Here is a 21,516-nt window from a genome sequence, read left to right as displayed (position 1 = left end):
TGCCAAAGAAAGATACAGTAGTAATGTTTCCTCTGTGGTTTTAAAATGGCTAGGATTTGAGAGATCAGAATTTGAACAAACTTTTGTCTCATGCAAAATATGCCTAAAGTCTGTTGCAACTGGTAGAGGCAGCACCACTAATTTATTCCAGCCTTTCCTGACAAAGACACCAAGCTGAATTGGAGGAATGCTCAAAGGTAAAAGACAAAAACAAGCCAGCAGTCTGCTGTACAAGTACAACAGGTCCACCTAAAATTGCATAATTCATTAGCATTATTATTGTCTAATGCCCGATGGCTAAAAATGACCAATGCTGTGGCGTTTTATGTTGCTAAGGACATGGTTCCCATATACACCATCACAAAAAGCAAGGGTTCATAAAAATGCTACACACTGTTGTTGCCAAGCCACAAATATTTTTTTGTAAGTCGCTATTCCCCCAAATGTATATTAAAACTTAAAAAAAAGTAGCGGAGAAGCTGAGAAGACATCATTTTTCTACGACAACTGACCTGTGGAATAGTCATACTCTTCAGCCTTACTACATCAAAGCCTATTATGTGAATGAAGAATGAACACTGAATAGCTTTTGCCCTCAGATGTGTTATTTTCCTGACGATTATTTCCTGCGGAAATAATGAATGACTGGACCTTTATTGCTTTCAACACCGTCATCAAAATGCGATTTGTAAGTATGATTAATAATGCAAACAATTAAATCGCAGTTATTAGTTAAATTTTTATTTAATTAATACCTTAAATTATGATTATTATGCTTTATTTATTTGCTTTCGTAATATTAGTGCCAATCACTTAAAAATGTTGTGTCTATTTCAGTGTCAGCTTGTGTGTTTGTGTTATCAAAATATATGTAGGAAAAGGCTCTTTTGTCCAAAAAAATATATATAAATTAATAATGCTGACTAGCAATAAAAGGACAGTTATCCACATTTTCTGTTTGACCAACTATTAATTTAAAAAATATAGATTTAATAAATACAGAGAATAAATATAATAAAGAGAAGGTTACTTCAGTAATGTTGTTGTAGTTATGTTTTAAGTTACACACACAAAAATCACAGCCCTAGTAACAGATAACATTTAACATGAATTTTTAAAAAAAAGCTCAATTTCTGCTATCTGTGCTGTTGTGACAGAACTTTAGCTTACAAGCTAATGTTCAAGTTATTATTCTGTCAGTTTTGGGCCAATGTCATTCTACTCCAAAGATGTTCTGTGTAAGATTTCAGCAAACAAAAGGACATCTCTATTCAGTTGGACATAAAACACAGTGGCCTCAACATATAGAATTATAGGATCCACTTTACTTGACTGGAGTGCCTTGGAGTTTTCTCTCTGACCAAGATTCCGGGCCTCAACCAGAGAGTAATTAGGATACAAACCCAGAAAAGTAGTCCCATAAAAGAAAAGTATTCATTGCTGACACACCACAAAGATCAGCAGATACACTCAGAACTTTTCATGTCACACCAAAAAAATATAATAATTTTATTATGCTGTATGTTTTATGATTCATCACTTTAATTAGTAATAATTAATGGCTTGTAATAATCAGTGCCATGTTGGGTTTGCGTATGATCCTCTAATAATTTCCTGAAAGAAGAAAGGCAGAAAACATAAGTAAACATTTTATTTTTATTGCAACATCTAATCAATAAAATCGATAACAAAATTCACTGTCAACAAATGCCGTTATCGATTAGTTGGGCTACTCAAGTTTCAGTTTAGCATGATGGCAAGAGAACACAGCCACTTGCGAAAATGGTGGAGAGTACAGGACAACCGGCAGCAGGAAAACATGTGCGTCTCAACTTATCCAAGGCATAAAAACATTTTATATTAAACACAACAAAGAAAACTGTACGTGGAAGTTATGCAAAGCAGAGCTTGTGTGGTATGGAAGTACCACAGGGATGCACGAGTATGGGAAAAGAAAACACACTGGTATCACGGATGAAGGTGAAACATTATCATGTTAAGCAAAAACTGTACATCCTCATCATGTGAAAATGGTATAGTTTAATGTAGTGCTATTGTGTAAACTGTTTGTAACTTCGGGACAGTCGCACTGGATCTGTTCTGTCATGACTTGCGAGCATCAGGTTGCACAATCAGCTCACTCGCGACATGATGATTCAATTAAAACTATGCGAACATACTAAATCTAAAAGCAGCAAATAACAGCAGAAGTAAATTATAAAATTTTTGGTCACTGTTGTGGTTTTCAGGAAATGCTTATGCATTTGTACACGGATTCATTTTTAATGAAGCCTGTTACTTTGCTGCATTTCTCTATTCCATTCTCTTTTAATAGCATTTGTCTACTACAACAGTAACTTATCTGTTTTCAAACATGATTTAATGTGGCTTTACTACTTTCAAATGCTTGTTTTTAATGTTTGTATATTTAATTTATGCATATATCATTTCATTATACAAAATTTAATTCATTATATATTCTAGATGTGAAAAACTTCAAAGTTTTTTTTTATTGCCAAAACAACGCATTATATTTTATATTGATTTTTAAGCATGTTTGTCAACTTACAATGCAAAATACAATACAAATGTTGATTTACACAAATCGCTTCACCTTGCAAACTCAAATGCTGTCCCCCCCCCACCCTTTTTTTTTTTTTACAGAAAGAAACAACACAGCATGAGTGAATACACTCCTCAACAAGCAGCCACTGTAAGCTTTATAATGTTAAAATTAAAGATAGTTAAACTCATTATGTGACTTTTGCTTTTTTAAGTACATTTGTATACATAAATACCATAAATTAGGGTTTTACAGAGTTATAAGAAAAAAAAAATAAATACATAAAAATTTATCCGATTTATAAATTCATCAAAAATAATCGTCTGATTAATCGATTATCAAAATAATCGTTAGTTGCAGCCTTTTACACAACATTCGGCTTGGTGTTTCCCAGGCTTTAAGTTATCATCATTCATTCTTAATTTAGTCTTATATATTTCATTGGTTAAATGATGCATTTGGAGCTAAATAGACCTGAGGAAGCCGCTCAACCAAGGGACTTCCTCCTGATGCAAACATGCCTCTAGAATCTAAACTGGTGTATTCTATATAAAATGTAAAATTCCCTCCAGAAACTGAATGCTGACCCCTGTCCACCACCGAAAGCATGACAACTATGGGCATGTGAGTATCATAACTGGACCACGGAGCAATGGAAGAAAGTGGCCTAGTCTGATGAATCACGCTTTCTTTTACATCATGTAAATGGCCGGGTGTGTGTGCGCTGCTTACCTGGGGAACACATGGCACCAGGATGCACTATGGGTAAAAAGGCAAGCTGGCAGAGGCAATGTGGTGCTTTGGGCAATGTTCTACTAGAAAACCTTGTGTTCTGCCATCCATGTCAATGTTACTGGCAAAAAAATTTCAGAAATGATTTGAGGAACACAAGTTTGTGGTGTTAACTTGGAAACCAGATTCCCCAGATAAATACAATCAAGCATTTGTGGGATGTGTTGGACAAACAGGTCCGATCCAATGGAGGCCCCAATTTGCAATTTACAGGACTTAAAGGATCTGCTGCTAAGATTTTGTTGCCAGATACCACAGCAAACCTTCAGAAGTGTAGTGGAGTCTATGCCTTCTTTCACCTTAGAAATATTGCTAAAATTAGAAATATGATGTCATTACAGGATGCAGAAAAACTAGTTCATGCTTTTGTTACTTCTAGATTAGACTACTGTAACGCTTTACTGTCTGGGTGTGCGAGTAGGTGCATAAATAAGCTTCAGTTAGTTCAGAATGCAGCAGCAAGAGTCCTCACTAGATCTAGGAAATATGACCACATCACTCCTGTTTTAATCAATCTACACTGGCTCCCAATCAAATCTTGCATTGATTATAAAATACTACTACTGACATATAAAGCACTTAACGGTCTCGCACCGCAGTATCTGAGTGAACTTCTGTACCAGTATGATCCTCCACGCCTACTTAGATCAAAAGGTGCAGGCTGTCTTTTGGTTCCTCAAATAATGAAGACTATGGCAGGGGGCAGATCTTTCTCTTATAAAGCCCCTCAGTTATGGAACAGCCTTCCAATCAGTGTTCGGGACTCAGACACAGTCTCAGTGTATCAATTCGAGGTTGAAAATGTATTTATTTAGTCAAGCCTTTGATCGGTAGATTTTTTCTCAGGTAAAGGCTCAGATCTGGAGGGATCATGGATATAGTGTTTGGTGAACTGGGATATTTGTATGCTGTCGTCCCTCACTTCGTCCAGGCCTGCCTCTGAATAGTGTTCTCTTCGACTGGAGGCCACTCTGTGCAGCTTGGGACGGTTTCTCATCAATGCCTTGGGTGGTTTCATGATATTCCGGAGTAAGAACGGGCGCTTTGAGGATGGATTGGACTACAGTTAAGGTCAACAGTCTGCTACATTGACTCAGGACTACTTTTCGCTTTTGATCATCATCACTGTAACATTGCAACATCGTATATCTGCCAAAATGGACAGTCGGTGCAACCCAGATGAGGATGGGTTCCCCTCAAGGTTTCTTCCTTATGCCATCTCGGGGAGTTTTTCCTTGCCACAGTCGCCACCGGCTTGTTTATCAGGGACAAACTTACTTATAAAGAACATATTCACCTTTAATCTCCACATTATCTGTGTAAAGCTGCTTTAAGACAATGTCCATTGTTAAAAGCGCTATACAAATAAAAATTAATTGAATTGAAATTTAGCAAATGGCTGCAATATAACAAAGAGTGAAAATTTTAAGGGGGTCTGAATACTTTCCGTACCCAATGTATGCATAAATAAAAAAAAAAGGGAGAATGGAACGGAGAAATGCAGCAAGCTAACAGGCTTAATTAAAAAAGAAATAATATGCATTGGTGTACAAATGCATAAGCATTCCCCAAAAACCACAACAGTGACTAAATATGTAATTATTTGCAGCTTTTAGATTTAGTGTTTGTTTGCACCGTTTTAATCAAATCCATCACTGTGTCGCGAGCGAGCTGATGCGCAACCTGATGCTCGCACAGAACAGATCCAGTGCGACTTTCCTGAAGTTATAAACAGTTTACAAAATAGCACCACATTAAACTTTACCATTTTCACATTATTAGGATTATACAGTTTTTACTTACCATGCTCATGTTTCACCTCCATCCATGACACCAGTATGTTTTCTTTTTGTGTGCTCGTGCAAGCACTGTCTTACTTCCATACCACACAAGATCCTGCTTTGCATAACTTCCATGTACAGTTTTCTTTGTTGTGTTTAATATAAAATGCTCCAATGCCTTGAGGTTAATGTAAAATGCTCCCATGCCTTGGATGACTTGGGACGCACACTTGTTCCTGCTGCCGGTTGACACTGTACTGTCCGCCATTTTCAGTTATCTTACCGTCAAGCTAAACTGAAACTTGAGCAGCCCAACTAATCGATAAAAGCATACGTTGACAACAAATTTCATTATTGATTATGAACAATTTTATTGATTAGTTGTTGCAGCTCTACCACTTAATGATCAGTGACATAAATGTCGAAATACAGGGTGCACATTTGGGTGTCACCAACAAACTTGTATATGGTTCTGGTGGTTTTTCATAAATTTAAAAGTGGGCCAGAGATCCTTAATTGTGGATGGCACAATGATGTCATTCTTAGGGTAGGTCTCCCATTTGGGCTTCCATCCCTCACAGTAGAAACAAACAATGCACCCCTGAACTAACGAGCAGTTTCAGGTGTCCCAAGACTCAAATACAAAGGCATTACTGATAAACATAATGATTAGTGTTAATCTTATTTTACTTTAATATTAATTTCTTAATTTGTGTTCGCATAAAATATTTTTTTTAGATTCTTTAATTAATGTAATAATAGAAATTACTGTGTTACACAAACTTTACTCAATGGCACTCAATCCCTGGAAATTACGAGTTGAACTCAATAAAGATAGGTTGGGGTTTATGAGGTTTACTTTTTTCTTTTTACGTGTAGTTTCACACACAATCCTAAGCACAACATTAGAGAAAAATTTATATTAAAAAAATAAATAAAAAATAACACTTCCTGCTTCACCATCACCACATCATCTTTCTCTCTTTCTTTAATTTTTCTCATTAATCAGATGCTCAAAATACTCCCTCCACCTTCTCAACACACTCTCCTCACTACTCAACACATTTCCATCTCCATCCTTTATTGCTCTAATATACAGCACATCCTTTCCAGCTCGGTCCCTCTGCCTGGCCAATTGGTATAAATCCTTTTCTCTTTCCTTAGTGTCCAACCTCTCATACAGCTCCTCGTATGCCTTTTCCTTGACTTTCGCCACATCCCTCTTCACCTGCTGCCGCATCTCCTTGTACTCCTGCCTACTTTTCTTATCTCTCTGTCGATCCCACTTTTGTTTTGCCAACCTCTTTCTCCTTATGCTCTCCTGCACTCTCTCATTCTACCACCATGTCTCTTTGTCTTCCTTTCTCTATCCAGATGTCACACCAAGTACTTTTCTAGCTGCCTCCCTCATCACTCCTGCAGTAGTTTCCCAATCATCCAGCACCTCTTCACCACCACCGAGCCCCTGTCTGACCTCTTCCCTGAATCTCGCTCTACAGTCTTCCTCCTTCAGTTTCCACCATCTCATATATTTATCCATACCTTTTCTTCTACACCTCCAAAACCATCCTAAAGACCACCATCCAATGTTGTCTATTTACACTGTCTCCTGCCAACACCTTACAGTCTCCAATCTCCTTCAGGTTGCATCTCCTACAAAGAACATAGTCCACCTGTGTGCACCTTTCCCCACTCTTATACGTCACCCTATGCTCTTCATTCTTCTTAAAATAAGTATTCACCACATTCCTCTCCTTAAGGCCATACCTACCCATCACCTCTGTTCCCTTCACCTACATTTATCATCACTCCTTCAACTTCCAGCTTCATGTTCATCACTCTATCAGAAACTCTCTTCACGTCCACTACACTCTTAATGAACTCTTTCTTTAGGATCACCACTACATCATTTCTCTTTCCATCCATGATAAAAGATTTTATTAGTTCCATTATTTCTTATGTGTGCTATTTTCATGTAAAGTGTTGCTCTTAATCAAGCAACAGCATCAATTTGTAAGCATACTACTGCAGGAAGGTAAGATGGGTGCAGCTTTTTGGTGGCTGTGCATCTCTAGGATGAATCCTAATACTCCACCTCCCTCTTACGAAATGCAGAAGCGTGTGGATAAAGGTTCGTAGTAAGGACTGGTGGGAGCGGGCATTGTATTGTGGAAATTTAGTGACCTGGAATAGAAACTAAACTGCTGCATGAGTCGCCAGTCATTCACAAGTTTGCATGGACTGGTAGAGGAATTTATGGCCCCAAAAGAAGAGATTGTCAGAAATCCAATTACCCTAATTATGTGTGTCGCAGTTGTTTCATAAAAACTATCAATTCAGTGTTTACAAGAGCACAGTAAAAAAGTTTGTGTATATCTTCTGCAATTTCAATCGGTTTGGGCATTTTTTTTTCCGATTGAGGTGTTTATATGAAGTATTTCTATTCATATTTGGATTTTTAAACCGATTACAATGCTCTATGCAAACACACCTAATGTTCCTGGCCTTACTCCCTTTCCACTTGGTCTCCTTAACACACAACATATCTACCTTTCTCCGCTACCTCTCTAGTAATATTGTTTTTTGTTGTACACTGAAAACAATTGCTTTTGAACTCAAAAGATGAAAATATGTGAAGAAATCAGAATTATGTGGATCTCTGGTTTGTTTTTACATTTGGTCATTGTCTTGATGCATGGTAAATTACGCATCTAAAATAGTTTGTTTAAAAACTTGTTACCAAGTTACTTTGAGTAATATTTAAGGTCATAGTGTTAATAATATATGAATTTTCACTAGCGAGATTAGCCTTCGTTTAACCCATTACTCATGTTGCTATGCTAGCTATGAGATCAGCACAGAAAGCTAATTTAGACATCCAATAAGTAATATAAGGGGTAAACTTGCCAAGAAGTCCCCACAAAAGGTCTGTTAAAACAGTTGATAGCAAATCAGGACAGGATTTTGCTATAAAACTGTCAAAGCTGTCAACACTGTTGGACTGGATCCATTGTTCAAGTACTTCAAGCTCTTTTCTATTTAAAAATGTCTGCATGTTACCTCATCAGTCATGCCTTTTCATGTCAAATAACTCGTATTACATTTTTTTACCATAACCCAAACATTTGGAGAGTCATCAAAGGCGAATGGAGTACATAAATGTTCAGGTAAATAATTTGTAAGAGTTTTGGCCAGTGTTCCATGCACTAACATGAGAATGGGTGGGGTAAAACATTAACTGCAGCCAGCCACTAGAGGGCTACGGAGATATTTTGGCTTCATTTTTAAATTCTAGTTTCACCCAAATATACAGTCTTTTGTGTAGGTGCGTAAACAGCTGAGAAAAAGTAAACGAGGTCTTTTTTCTATCTGTATCTCGCTTTCAGAAGAATATGCAAAAGCCTTCCACTGAAGAGTCAGACCTACATCATCCACAGGGCAAAAATGTCCAAACTAGCTTGACTACAAATACCAAATATATTCCTACTCTATGAATGAATCTGCTCGTGTTTTAAACCGATCGATTCCATATAGAGATAAAAGGCATATCAAGCTGAAATTGCAGCAACAGTGCTAAAAGTAATTGCTGTCAACACCGCCTAGTCATTCTGTACTCTACAAAGCATTAGCATTTGCTAGCAAACCAGTCTGGAGACACAGTGATAGCGTAGTGTAGCTTCTGCCTCCGACTACAGATAAAGACTGACCAAGAATGTATATCAAATCATACGTTATATATGTTCGAAAAACCAATAAAACGACGTTTCATTAACTAATATATTTCCCTACCAGTTCCAAGGATGATAACGTCGAATTCAGATGGGAGATTGTCGGCAGCCATGTTGCGTCTGTAACCGTCACGTGACACAACAAAGCGCCCCCCCGTTTGAATTATTAATATTTTGCACGTAACAGAAGCCAGAGAGAAACATTAAATTTATGCGGTTTTTAAATTGAAAGTAAGTTTTGACAAATATTTTTTGTCAAAACTTACATCGAAAGTCCGATATATAGTAAGTATAGTCTACCAAATTATTCTTTACAGCGGAGCATTGTTGCATATACAGTATGCGTCTATGCATAAAATCATTATAAAATAAAAGACGTATTCTAATTCAGAACTGTTGTGATATAATAAACAAAAATATTACTGAAAGTCTTTCTACATTCTGCTATTACTTTTTTAATTGCTTTTTAGAAAGAGGTACATAACTCACAATAAATATTTTAATACGTTTCTCAATATTTTGCATACACGGGTAATGTGCAATGGTAGCAATTCTGTAATGCTTAAATATTTAAAAAAATATATATATTACTTAGAAACCATTTTGAGAAATGAGACATTTTTATTTGTATATTGTTTTTACAATTAACATTGTTACAAAGGAGCATTACTTAGAAACCATTTCTCAAAATGTGTATATTTGTCTGTTTGTTGCTCTACACAATATTTTGATTATTTTAACTGTATAACATCACCAAGATCAAACTTGTATATATGTCAGTAGCCAAAAAGGAAAGGTTTGTTGATAAGGTTTAGCTTATTAAATGTGTGGTTTACCCAACATTAGATGTTTTGCCTCAGGGTTTAATATTATTTTGAATGTACAAATAAAATTTGTCAAATTAACTAATGTTGATCAAAGTGATGTCAAACTCATTATTTACAGTTGAATGAACTGTTGAATAAACAAAATTGCAGATTTAAAAAAAAGAAATAGACACCACTGTATCACCATACACACCATTACACTAGCTGAGACAGGATGAAATGACATCCGTTGATGATATCCATGTCCTTAAATGTTAATAGCACTAAGCAGGAAACTTTAATTTGTTTACATTATTTAAAGGAACTAGATGTTAGTCATGAGTCACTTTTTTCAGTTATCATTAACAGTTTTCAGAAAGAGTTAGTTTTCAACATCAGATGATAGTAAATGTTCTTTTTTTTATTAAATGTAATTTAAATGTAATTTAAATGTAAAGTTTAAATGGCTAAATGTTCTCTAAAAATTATACTACATTTTTATTTGTATATTGTTTTTACAATTAACATTGTTACAAAGGAGCATTACACAGATAAAGTAGTTATAAGGTTGTATAAAAGAAAGTGTAGTTTATTAACTATAAGTTGTAAAAAAAAAATGTTTATCCCTAGTGAGCAAGCCTCTGGTAACCGTGGCAAGGAAAATCACCCTGAGATGTAATGAGGAAGAAACTTTGAGAGGAACCAGACTAAAAAGGAACCCATGCTCATTTGAGTGGCATCGAATTTCCATTCATTGCATTTTCATTGTAACTGTGTAGAAGTTTGTAGTAATAGGTGCCTAAAGCAAAACTGTTCATGCAACCTGTGGCCTGAGCCATTCTAGTAGACTGGTGATATTAATTACAGACCCAATCAATCCTCAAAGTTCGTTTTAATACCAAAGTGGAAACATCTCCACTATGTTATTATATGCTGTAAAACATTTGTAGCTATTCTTTTAAAAGGAATTATTCTCTATGATTAAATTTGATGATGTTAGTTTATCAGCTGATTCAATTTAATGTGCTTGATAAAAGTTGATATTTTAATTATAATGTCCCATTACTTATGTACATATTTATGTTTGGGGCAAACATGAATGTTAATTTGACTCATACCATTTACCTACACATTGTTGCAGTACACCTCTTTTCATGACAATGGTATTCCCTAATGTTTGTTTGCCACACAGCAATGTTTGTTCAGGAATGTTTTGAGGAACATAACAATGGCTTTAATTGTGGCTTGGATGTTGGTACCAGATGTTTGAGTATTTTAGAAAGTGCTTATTAGGAAATTCATACTTAACAGTCTTTATGGATTATACTAAGACAGAGGTTTTGCAGACTTAAACTAGTTAGGGAGCGAGATTACAAGTAAATAACTCATTTATATAAGCGGAAAGAAAGTCTCTAGAAATTCAAATAAGCACACTACAGGTTGTTCTCAAGGTCCACACGAGGCATTCATTCATCTCTGGGAACTTTTTTTAAAAATCTAGTCAGTTTTTTTTTTTAAAGTGATTAATTATCTAATTTGTTAACATTGAACCAACTAAGTTTATTAGAAAATATTGCAGGAAAATATTATAAGATTAGAAAAAAGTGCCCCACATTTGTGCCAGTAACAGGGCCCCTGTGGGCCCAAAAGCTTGCCTACACTAAGAAAAGTGGGTCCCCAAAGACACCCAATATATATACCCACAATATGCCCACAGATCACTCTTGGCTAAGTGTGGACTAGCCCAAAGTATGGAATGACAACACATTTAGACTATTTTGGCAGATACTTATTCAGAGTGACATACAACTATTTTTTTCCCACCTATTGAGGAGCGTTGAGGGTTGAAAAGCAGTAGTCGCAGTGGCACTGCTGTTGCTTGGATTTAGACTTATGACCTTCTGAGCAGAAGGCCAACACATTAAGCACTTATCTATTACTTTCCTTATTAACAATACATTTACATTCATGCCATTTGGCAGATGTCCTTATCCAGAGCAAATTAGAGGGAGCATAAGAGCAGTTGGGTGACATAGGAGAACTAACGAAGGTTAAACTGCTTTGGACTCAAATGGGATAAGCTAAAAGGAGCCATGCCTAATGATGGGTTTCCCACAGAAAAGCCTCATTGGCTACAAAACTACTGTGGGCCGTGAATGGGCTAAGCCAAATAAATTCTGTGTCAGTTTTCTATCAGCATGACTAAAGAGGTCATATCCAAACCCAACAAATTTGCATTACTGGAAATTAAGTCTCCAAATTCAAGCTCTTGGGTGTCCACATTGCTTAGCATCTGTCCTGGCATCATCATACTTTAATTCTGTTTAGAAACTTCAACACAAGACAAGACTACACTGATAATACACTGATGTTTTCTAAAGCTATACATTCATGAACATACATTAACTTACAATGATCTCATTTAGACTGTGCAGTGGCAGCTTGGTGGTGCTGGGATTTGAACCTTTCTATCAGAAATCCAACATCTTAATTTCTGAGCTACCACTTCCCAAAAATTCATAGTGTATATTTAGTTTATTCTTATATACACTGACCAGGCATCAATTTATGGCCACAGATTAGGCATAACATTATGACCGCCTGCTGCCTAATATCCCACTACTAACAGGTGCTGTGGTGAAGAGATAATCAGTGTTATTCACTCACCATTTATAATGTTATCATGTCATAATGTTATGCCTGATCAGTGTATCTATATATACATTTACAACAGTTTATTTGTCTGTCTATCTCTGTGCCCTGATGAGGACATAATTCTTCCTCCCTGCACTGAATGCACAGGGCACCCTGCCCTCACCATAGGTTTTACTTCATCTACTTGCTTTGCCATAGATGTCACTATTCCTCCTACCTCCCATAGCTTTAGCATCATGCTAGGCTGAGGACATCATGCTACTATTCATCTCAGTTAGACATACAGTATATATTGGGATTTTGTTTGTCTTGTTGTTTCATGTTCTTTTTAATTGTTGTATTTTACACTGTTAATATCTACACTTGCATCCACCTATCTTTCATTATGTACATACAGTATATAGAGGTTTTAGATTGATTAAGCCCTCAGACATACCATATGCCACTCAAAATATAAAATTTTACTTTTATGGCACTTTGGCAGACACCTTTATCCAACTTATAGTTCAGGGGTAAGAGCCTTGCTCATGGCTTAAGGTTCAAATCTCAGCACTGCCAAGCTGCCACTGCTGAGCAACTTGGCAGTGCTGGGATTTGAACTCATGACCTTCTGATCAGGTGTCTAACTGCCTGACTTTCAAAATACCACTTCCCTAGTATTCAATGCATATCATGCATTGGTGGACTCTTGCTGTAATTAAGCCCCAATTAACCAAATTTCCAATTCATGGTGAGCATTTGGTTCAGAATGCTGGGTAAAGTTGAGACATATTGATGTACTTGAATAAACGCCTAGTGGCTGTCATAATCCAGTTTTGGGGACAAAAGCATAGAATAGTGGTGGTGGTTAGTCCCTACCTCACCTATCCACTGATTGTGGGGAGGAATTGTTCAGCATTGAAGACATTGTTAAGGGGAATGTATGTATATGACTCTTGCAGCAGTATAGCACTATGTGAGATGTGCACAGCATTGGCTATGGAGGGGCTCATTTGACCCTCAACTTCAGCAGAGTGGAGGGCCCTGCCATTGCAGCAGACACGGGAAGCAACTCTTAGGCATGCCTTCAACCAAGTAAACTTATTTGATGCTCAGTGGGTTCAGTGCAATACTGTGGTCTTCTTACTGTATTTCACAATTCCAAAAGATAAATTATACATAGTCATTAAGGACTGTCATGTACCATGTTAAATGCATGCATAATAACGTGAGCAAATGCATGATCTGTGTAAAGTCAAATTATTATAAAACAGCTAAACAAATCCAAACCAGCAAGCAGAGTCAAAAACATAGGACAGGCAAAGGTCGGGTGATTTGCAAACAACAATAAGCCGCCAAAATGAGAGCAAGAAACAAAAAAACAAAAACAATATAAAAACTGTGAAATATGAAACTACTTACATAAAAGGCCAAACGACAGTAAACTAAACAACCTACTTTGCTTGAGTTGCTGCCACAAACAGAGTGAGAGGGATCTCCAAAAAGAACACTAAAACAAAAGAGGAAGCGACTTGGTTGGCCAAGCGCCTTCAAAAAAATTTATTCCAGGCAGCCAATCATAATATGATGGCGGGCATTAGTTCAGGACAATACACTGGGCCACCTCCTTTTCTGTGCCTCTTCACAAGTATACTAGTGTGTACAATACACAGATGGATAAGGGGCTTAATCTAACTTTTATAAATATGAATTGAAAGTTCAGGCATGAGTATGCTCAGATTTGGGATATGTGGTTTAAAACCTTATTATTTGCAGTTTAGAGGCCCTACGAGCTTCCGTCCTGTTTGAATAATGTTTAAACACACTGATCAGGCATAACATTAAAAGTTCAAGTTCAAGTTTATTTCTATAGCGCTTTTTACAATGGAGATTGTCTTAAAGCAGCTTTACAGAACTTAAGAATAAAGAGAATGATGTGTCTTTATCCCTGCTAAAAGTACCTGTGTAATATTGTGTGTTCCTTGTGCCATTAAAACAGTTAAGACTAATTGAATCATAGATTCCACAAGACATTTGAAGGCGTTCTGGTACCAAGATGTTAGCAGCAGATCATTCAAGTCCTGTAAGGTGTGAAATGGGGCCTCAATGGATTGCAGTTTTTTTGTTTAGCATATCCCACAGATGCCTGATTAGACTGATATCTGAGGCCACATAAGCACATTAAAACTATATTCCTATACTATCCCTGAACATTGCTTAAAGTGCATTGTCCTGCTGATAGATGCCACTGCATTAGAGGAATACCATTGTCATCTGCAACAATGTTTAGTTAGGGGGCATGTGTCAAATAAACTTCCCCATGAATGTCAAGACCCAAGGTTTTCAAACAGAAAATTGCCTTGAGCGTTACACTGCATATGCACTTGCACTTGGCAATCCACATGATGTTAAAGAAAACATGATTCATCAGACCAAGCTACCTTCTACAATTGTACTATGGTTTAATGGAAATCATGTGCCTATTGTTGCACCATATGCTGCCACATAAATAGCAAGTTGTGATACGTTGTTTGTTGTGGCACCTACAGAGATGGGAAGTAACGAATTATGAATACTTTATTATTGTACTTAAGTAGATTTTTTTTGGTATCAGTATTTCACTTCACTACTTATAACATTTTACTTTTACTCATTATTTTTTTGCACAAATATCGGTACTTTCTACTTCTTACATTTTCAAACCGCCACAGGTATTGTTAGCCAACAGGGTACCGGTGGAAATTAGGTTACTGTAAGCCGAAAGAGGAGAAGGCGAATGTTGGTACTATGACTGGTAAAGGGAGAGAGTAAGCGGATATGATGAGGAAGAGAGAGGTAGATATATTGTGTGTTCATTTACATTTACATTTGCGCCATTTAGCAGACGCCCTTATCCATAGCGACAAAAGTGCTTTGAGTCTCTAAAAATGAATAAATCTACACTGGTATGCAAGATTACAAACTTAATATAAATTTAACTCTTAAATTCTACAAAGCAAACTTGGAAAGTGCTAATTTAAGTGTTTCAGGATGAGGTAGGTCTTCAACCGTTGCTTGAAGATAGCCAGGGACTTCGCTGTACAGACATCTAGGGGAAGTTCTTTCCACCACCTCGGTGCCAGAACAGAATAGAGCCTTGAAGTATACTTACCTCTCATTCTGGGAGAACATGGTACCAGTCGAGCAGTGCTGGAGGATCTCAGACAGCGTGGTGCAGTGTGAAATGAGATGAGAGACAGTCCACTTGATTCAGGAGACCAAGTGGAAAGGGAGTAAGGCCAGGAACATTGGAGGTGGGTTTAAACTGTTCTTTCATGGTGTGGATGGAAAGAGAAATGGTGTAGGGGTAATTCTAAAGGAAGAGTACAGTAAGAGTGTAGTGGAGGTGAAGAGAGATACTGATAGGGTGACTTTTTTTTCAGTGGAGATGATCGTGGACTTCAGGAGAAATCCTCCAGCACTCAACAGTGGAGTCATTTAAGTTTCTGGGTACCACCATCTCTCAGGACCTGAAGTGTTACAATAGCATTGACTCCATTGCCAAAAAGGCACACCAGAGGTTGTACTTCCTTTGTCAACTGAGGAAATTCAACCTGCCGCAAGAGCTGCTGAAACAATTCTACTCGCCCATCAATGAGTCTGTCCTGTGTAGAGCTATAATTGTCTGGTTTGGTTCAGCTATCAAATCAGACATCAAGAGGCTACAGCGGATGGTCAGGACTGCTGAGAGAATTATTGGTGCCCCACTGCCCAATTTCCAAGATCTTTACTCACCCAGAGTGGAGAAAAAGGCTATGAAAATCACTTTGGAGCACACACACCCAGCCCACTACCTCTTCGAACTGTTGCCTTCTGGTCAGCACTACAGAGCATCGTCCACCAGAAGAGCCAGGTACAAAGACAGTTTTTTTTCCGCAGGCTATACTCAGCATGAACAATTATAATATTCATAACTACACATTGTCCATTATAACTGTCACGTTTGTACATAGAATCCAAATGGTCTATTTGTAAACTGAACACTTGTAAATAACATCTGTACATTTATTTAACAACACTTTTACTCTGTATATATTGAATTATTTAACTGTCTGGTTTACTACTCTGTTACATTATGTCTATACTTCAGCAATGGAAGCTCCTGATGCCAAGTCAAGTTTGGAGGATGGTTTTGGAGGTGAAGAAGGACTGAAAGAAGAATAAAATGGTGGAAACTGAAGGAGGAAGACTGTAGTATGAGATTCACAGAAGAGGTCAGACAGAGGCTCGGTGGTGGTAAAGAGGTGCTGGATGATTAGGCAACTACTGCAGAAGTGATAAGGGAGACAGCTAGAAAGTACTTGGTATGACATCTGTCTGGTGGTGGAATGAGGAAGTGCAGGAAAGCATAAGGAGAAAAAGGTTGGCAAAACAAAATTGGGATCAACAGAGTGATGAGAAAAGTAGGCAGGAGTACAAGGAGATGCGGCAGCAGGTAAAGAGGGATGTGGCGAAAGCCAAGGAAAAGGCATATGAGGAGCTTTATGTGAAGTTGGACACTATACGGATTGACCAGACAGAGGGACCGAGCTGGAAAGGATGTGCTGCACATTAGAGCAATAAAGGATGGAGATGGAAATGTGTTAACTAGTGAGGAGAGTGTGTTGAGAAGATGGAGGGAGTATTTTGAGCAGCTGATGAATGAGGGAGAAGGTTGGATGGTGTGGAGATGGTGAAGCAGGAAGTGGACAGGATTAACAAGGAGGAAGTGAAAGCAGTGATTAAGAAGATGAAGGTGGAAAGTCGGTTGGAGAGAAGGTTGGATGGTGTGGAGATGGTGAAGCAGGAAGTGGACAGGATTAACAAGGAGGAAGTAAGAGCAGTAATTAAGAAGATAAAGGTGGAAAGTCGGTTGGACCAGATGACATACTGGTAGAAGCGTGGAGATGTCTAGGAGAGATGGCATTGGAGTTTTTAACAAGATTGTTTAACAGGATTTTGGAAGGTGAGAGGATGCCTGAGGAATGGAGAAAGAGTGTGCTTTAAGAATAAGGGAGATGTGCAGACCTGCAATAACTACAGGAAAATAAAGTCGATCAGTCACACCATCATGTTATGGGAAAGAGTAGTGGAAGTCAGGCTGAGAGATGAGGTGGCATCTGTGAGCAACAGTATGGTTTCATTCCGAAGAAGAGCACCACAGATGTATTATTTGCTTTAGGAATGTTGATGGAGAAGTATAGAGAAGTATAAAGAGGAGTTTCAGAAGGAGTTGCATTGTGTGTTTGTGGATTTAGAGAAAGCATAAGACAGGGTGCCGAGAGTAGTGGTATTGTATGAGGAAGTCAGGTGTGTCAGAGAAGTATGTGAGGGTGGTGCAGGACATGTATAAGGACAGTGTTACAGCAGTAAAGTGTGCAGTATGAAAGACAGACTGGTTTAAGGTGGAGGTTGGACTGCATCAAGGATCGGCTCTGAGCCCTTTCCTGTTTGCAGTGGTGATGGACAGGACGGAGTCTCTGTGGACTATGAGTTTTGAGGAAGATATTGTGATTTGTGGTGAGAGTAGGGAGCAGGTTGAGAAGAGCCTGGAGAGGTGAAGGTATGTGCTCTAGAGAAGAGGAATGAATGTCAGTAGGAGTAAGACAGAGTACATGTGTGTGAATGAGAGGGAGGGCAGTGAAGTGGTGTGAAGGTGGTGAAAGTGGTACCTGGGGTCAACAGTGCAAAGTAATGGAGAGTGTGTTAGAGAAGTGTAGAAAAGGATGCAGGCAGGTGGAGTGGGTGGAGAAAAGTGGCAGATAAGTTTAGGTACCTGGGGTCAACAGTGCAAAGTAATGGAGAGTGTGTTAGTGAAGTGAGGAAAAGAGTGCAGGCAGGGTGGAGTGGGTGGAGAAGAGTGGCAGGAGTGATTTGTGATAGAAGGGTATCTGCAAGAGTGAAAGGGAAAGTTTTATAGGACTGTGGCATTGAGTAAAAGACAGAAGGTGGAGCTGGAGGTAGCAGAGCTGAAGTTGTTGAGGTTTTCGTTGTGAGTGACTAGGATGGACAGTATTAGAAAGAGATTATTAGAGGGACAGCGTATGTAGGACGTTTTGGAGACAAGGTGAAGGAGGCTAGATTTAGATGGTTTGGACATGTGCAGAGGAGGGACATGGGGTATATTGGTAGGAGAATGCTGAGGATGTCGCCAGGAAGGAGGAAAATAGGAAGCCGAGAAGGAGGTTTATGAATGTGGTGAGAGAACACATGCAGGTAGTTGGTTTGAAAGAGGCAGATGTAGAAGACAGGGTGTTATAGGGAAGGCTGATCCGCTGTGTTGACCCCTAATGGGAGCAGACGAAAGAAGAAGAAGCTAAATGATAAAAACAGAAATAAGATGATGAAGAAGAGGTTAAAAAAAGGAAGATGAAAATGAAACCACCCTATATTAAAATTATATTGGCCTGTTTAGCTTGATATTTAAAAAACATATATTTACATTTCGAAAATTATTAAATATCGTATACAGCAGTGTATATCCTTTTGTCACAACCACTGAATATCATAAAGCATGGTGTTCAGAGTCCCAACTCATGTTCATTGGTTGCACATTTTGTAAATAGCTCTGGATAAGACTGCCTGTTAAATGACTGAGGAGCACTGTTACTGCCTTGTTTTCTCACTAATTGGGTTCCAGCACACAGGGATATGGTTTTAAAAGTAGTCTTCATCTCTTGCCATCATTGTAGGCATTTGAATAAGATCTCCCTGGCCAGACTTGACAGCAGCTTCAAGACAACAAATGCCATGATGTTTTCTGCAAGAATCAAAGTTCCTTTATCTTCCAAATGCTCATACCTGCTTTAGCTATAGTCTTCTGACAGTTTATTTGACTTTGATCTGTGCTTCAAGGAAATGACAGACTTGTGTTTTGTGTTTGAAAGAAAGGATTTAAAGGTAAGTTTTTCAGTCCTAGTACCAGTACACATTCCTTTGCAAAGTTTAACTTGTATGCATTTAATAGAGTATGTTTGCATTTTATAATGGATTTTATTTACAAAGCAGAGCAACAAACAAATGCTTACCAATTTGTTCAGAGATATGGCTCATTTCCAGTAACTGAAAATGGCAGTGAGCTTGCTTTCCTGTATTTAAGTGAAACTTTGAAGTCAAATTCAAGGAGACTTCACAGCTCATTTCATTTCTCAATCAACTCCTTTTTGATAACGACCATCTTTGGCAGGAAGAGGTAAGTAGTGACGGAGCAACTCAGAATAACACCATCTGTCAGCAGCCCCATAAACACTCCAAATGGACAATTCATGAGGACATTACAACATTATAAACCTCCCCATAAATGTAAATTAAATCTGAGATTAGTTATGAAAGCAAACCTGAGCATAAACCTCCTGACTACCTGCAGAGTTGATGGACAGGAAATATTTAATATTAATTATAAACACAGTGATAAACATATTCAACCCAAACTAATACAATTCAATTAATTTTTATTTGTATAGCGCTTTTAACAATGAATGTTGTCTCAAAGCAGTTTTATGTTTTATATGTTTCTATATCAATGTGGTGATAAAAATAAATATGTTCTTTATAAATGTTGTAAAGTTTGTCCCTGATGAGCAACCTTGTGGCAAGGAAAAACTCCCCGAGATGGCATAAGGAATAAACCTTGAGAGGAACTAGACTCAAGAGAGAACCCATCCTCATCTGGGTTGCACCGAATGTCCATTTATAACAGATAAACGATGTTGCAGGGTGCAGTGATGGTGATCAGAAGCAAACTGTAGTCCTGAGTCAATGTAGCAGACTGTTGACATTAACTACACTTCAAATCGTTGAAAAACCATCCCCAGCTGCACAGAGTGGCCTTGAATCGAAGAGAACACCATCCAGAGGCAGGCCTGGACGAAGTGGGAAGATCCGAGAAGAGAAGAGGGGCAGGAACAGTGGTCACTGGAACCTCAGGAGCATGTTTAACTTGACAAGAGAGAGAGAGAGAGAGAGAGAGAGAGAGAGAGAGAGAGAGAGAGAGAGAGAGAGAGAGAGAGAGTGACAGGAAAAGAAGGATATGGATTATTATGTGACCTTATTGTTGTATGAAAGTTAAGGACACTGTGCAGTTGGGGTCTCCGGCAAGATTCGCTATGGCAGCATAACTAAAAGGTCATGCCAGAAGGTAACACAGACATGAGGCATCTCTGGGATATGAGACAACCCACCACACCACCGTCACCGAACACATCTATATCCTTTACCTTATTACCTTACTCATAAAAGACTTGACTAAATATGTATAAAATATGTTTTCAGCCTCAACTTGAACACTGAGACTGTGTCTGAGTCCTGAACACTGATTGGAAGACTGTTCCATAACTGTGGGGCTTTATAAGAGAAAGATCTGCCCCCTGCTGTTGTCCTCATTATTAGAGGTACCAACAAATAGCCTGCACCTTTTGATCTTTGTAGGCATGAAGGATCATATTGGTACAGAAGTTTACTCAAATACTATTAACTGCTTCATACGTCAGTAGTAGTATTTTATAGTCAATGCGAGATTTAATTGGGAGCCAGTGTAGACTGAATAAAACAGGGGTGATGTGGTTATATTTTCTAGATCTAGTAAGGACCCTTGCTGCTGCATTCTGAACTAACCTATTCGAACACCCAGACAGTAAAGTAATACAGTAGTCTAATCTAGATGTAACAAAAACATGAACTAGTTTTTCTGCATCCTGTAACGGCGTATTTCAAATTTTAGTAATATTTCATAAGGTGAAAAAAGGCTATCTTTTTAATGTTATTCCCATGTGCCTCAAAGGAAAGACTAGGGCCAATATTCACACCAAGGTCTTTGACTGCTGTACACACTGATACAGAAAGTCCATCCAGAGATGCTATGTAATCGGAAAGTTTACTTCTAGCTGCATGGGGTCCTAGTAAAAGTACGTCCGCCTTATCCGAGTTGAGCAGAAGGAAGTTATCAAGCATCCACGTGCTTTACACACTCCTCAACATTGTTAAGCTGATCTCTCTCATCTGGCTTTGCTGAAATATCCAGCTGGATATCATCAGCATAGCAATGGAAGTGAATACCATGTTTATGTACAATTTCACCCAGAGGCAGCATATATAAAGAGATAAACAGTGGGCCTAGGACACATCATTGCGGAACACCAATCTTTAGTTTGGAGAACTCACCATTTACATCAACAAACTGATAGCGACCAGTCAAA

General features: G+C 38.1%; 1 protein-coding gene across 1 annotated transcript in view; it reads right to left on the bottom strand.

Moving 5' to 3' along the window:
• The window catches only part of chm (CHM Rab escort protein), a 73,548-nt gene extending 64,512 nt beyond the window's left edge, over positions 1-9,036 (bottom strand). The window contains exon 1 of the mRNA XM_083565134.1: positions 8,926-9,036. Within this exon, the coding sequence (XP_083421260.1) occupies positions 8,926-8,977 (52 nt within the window). The 5' untranslated portion in view covers positions 8,978-9,036. The remainder of the gene's footprint in view (positions 1-8,925) is intronic.
• Positions 9,037-21,516: the final 12,480 nt, after the last annotated feature.

Source organism: Silurus aristotelis, assembly GCF_946808225.1.
Source record: "Silurus aristotelis genome assembly, chromosome: 16".
In the NCBI taxonomy this organism is placed as follows: domain Eukaryota; kingdom Metazoa; phylum Chordata; class Actinopteri; order Siluriformes; family Siluridae; genus Silurus; species Silurus aristotelis.
This window is presented reverse-complemented; position numbering and strand designations above follow the sequence as displayed.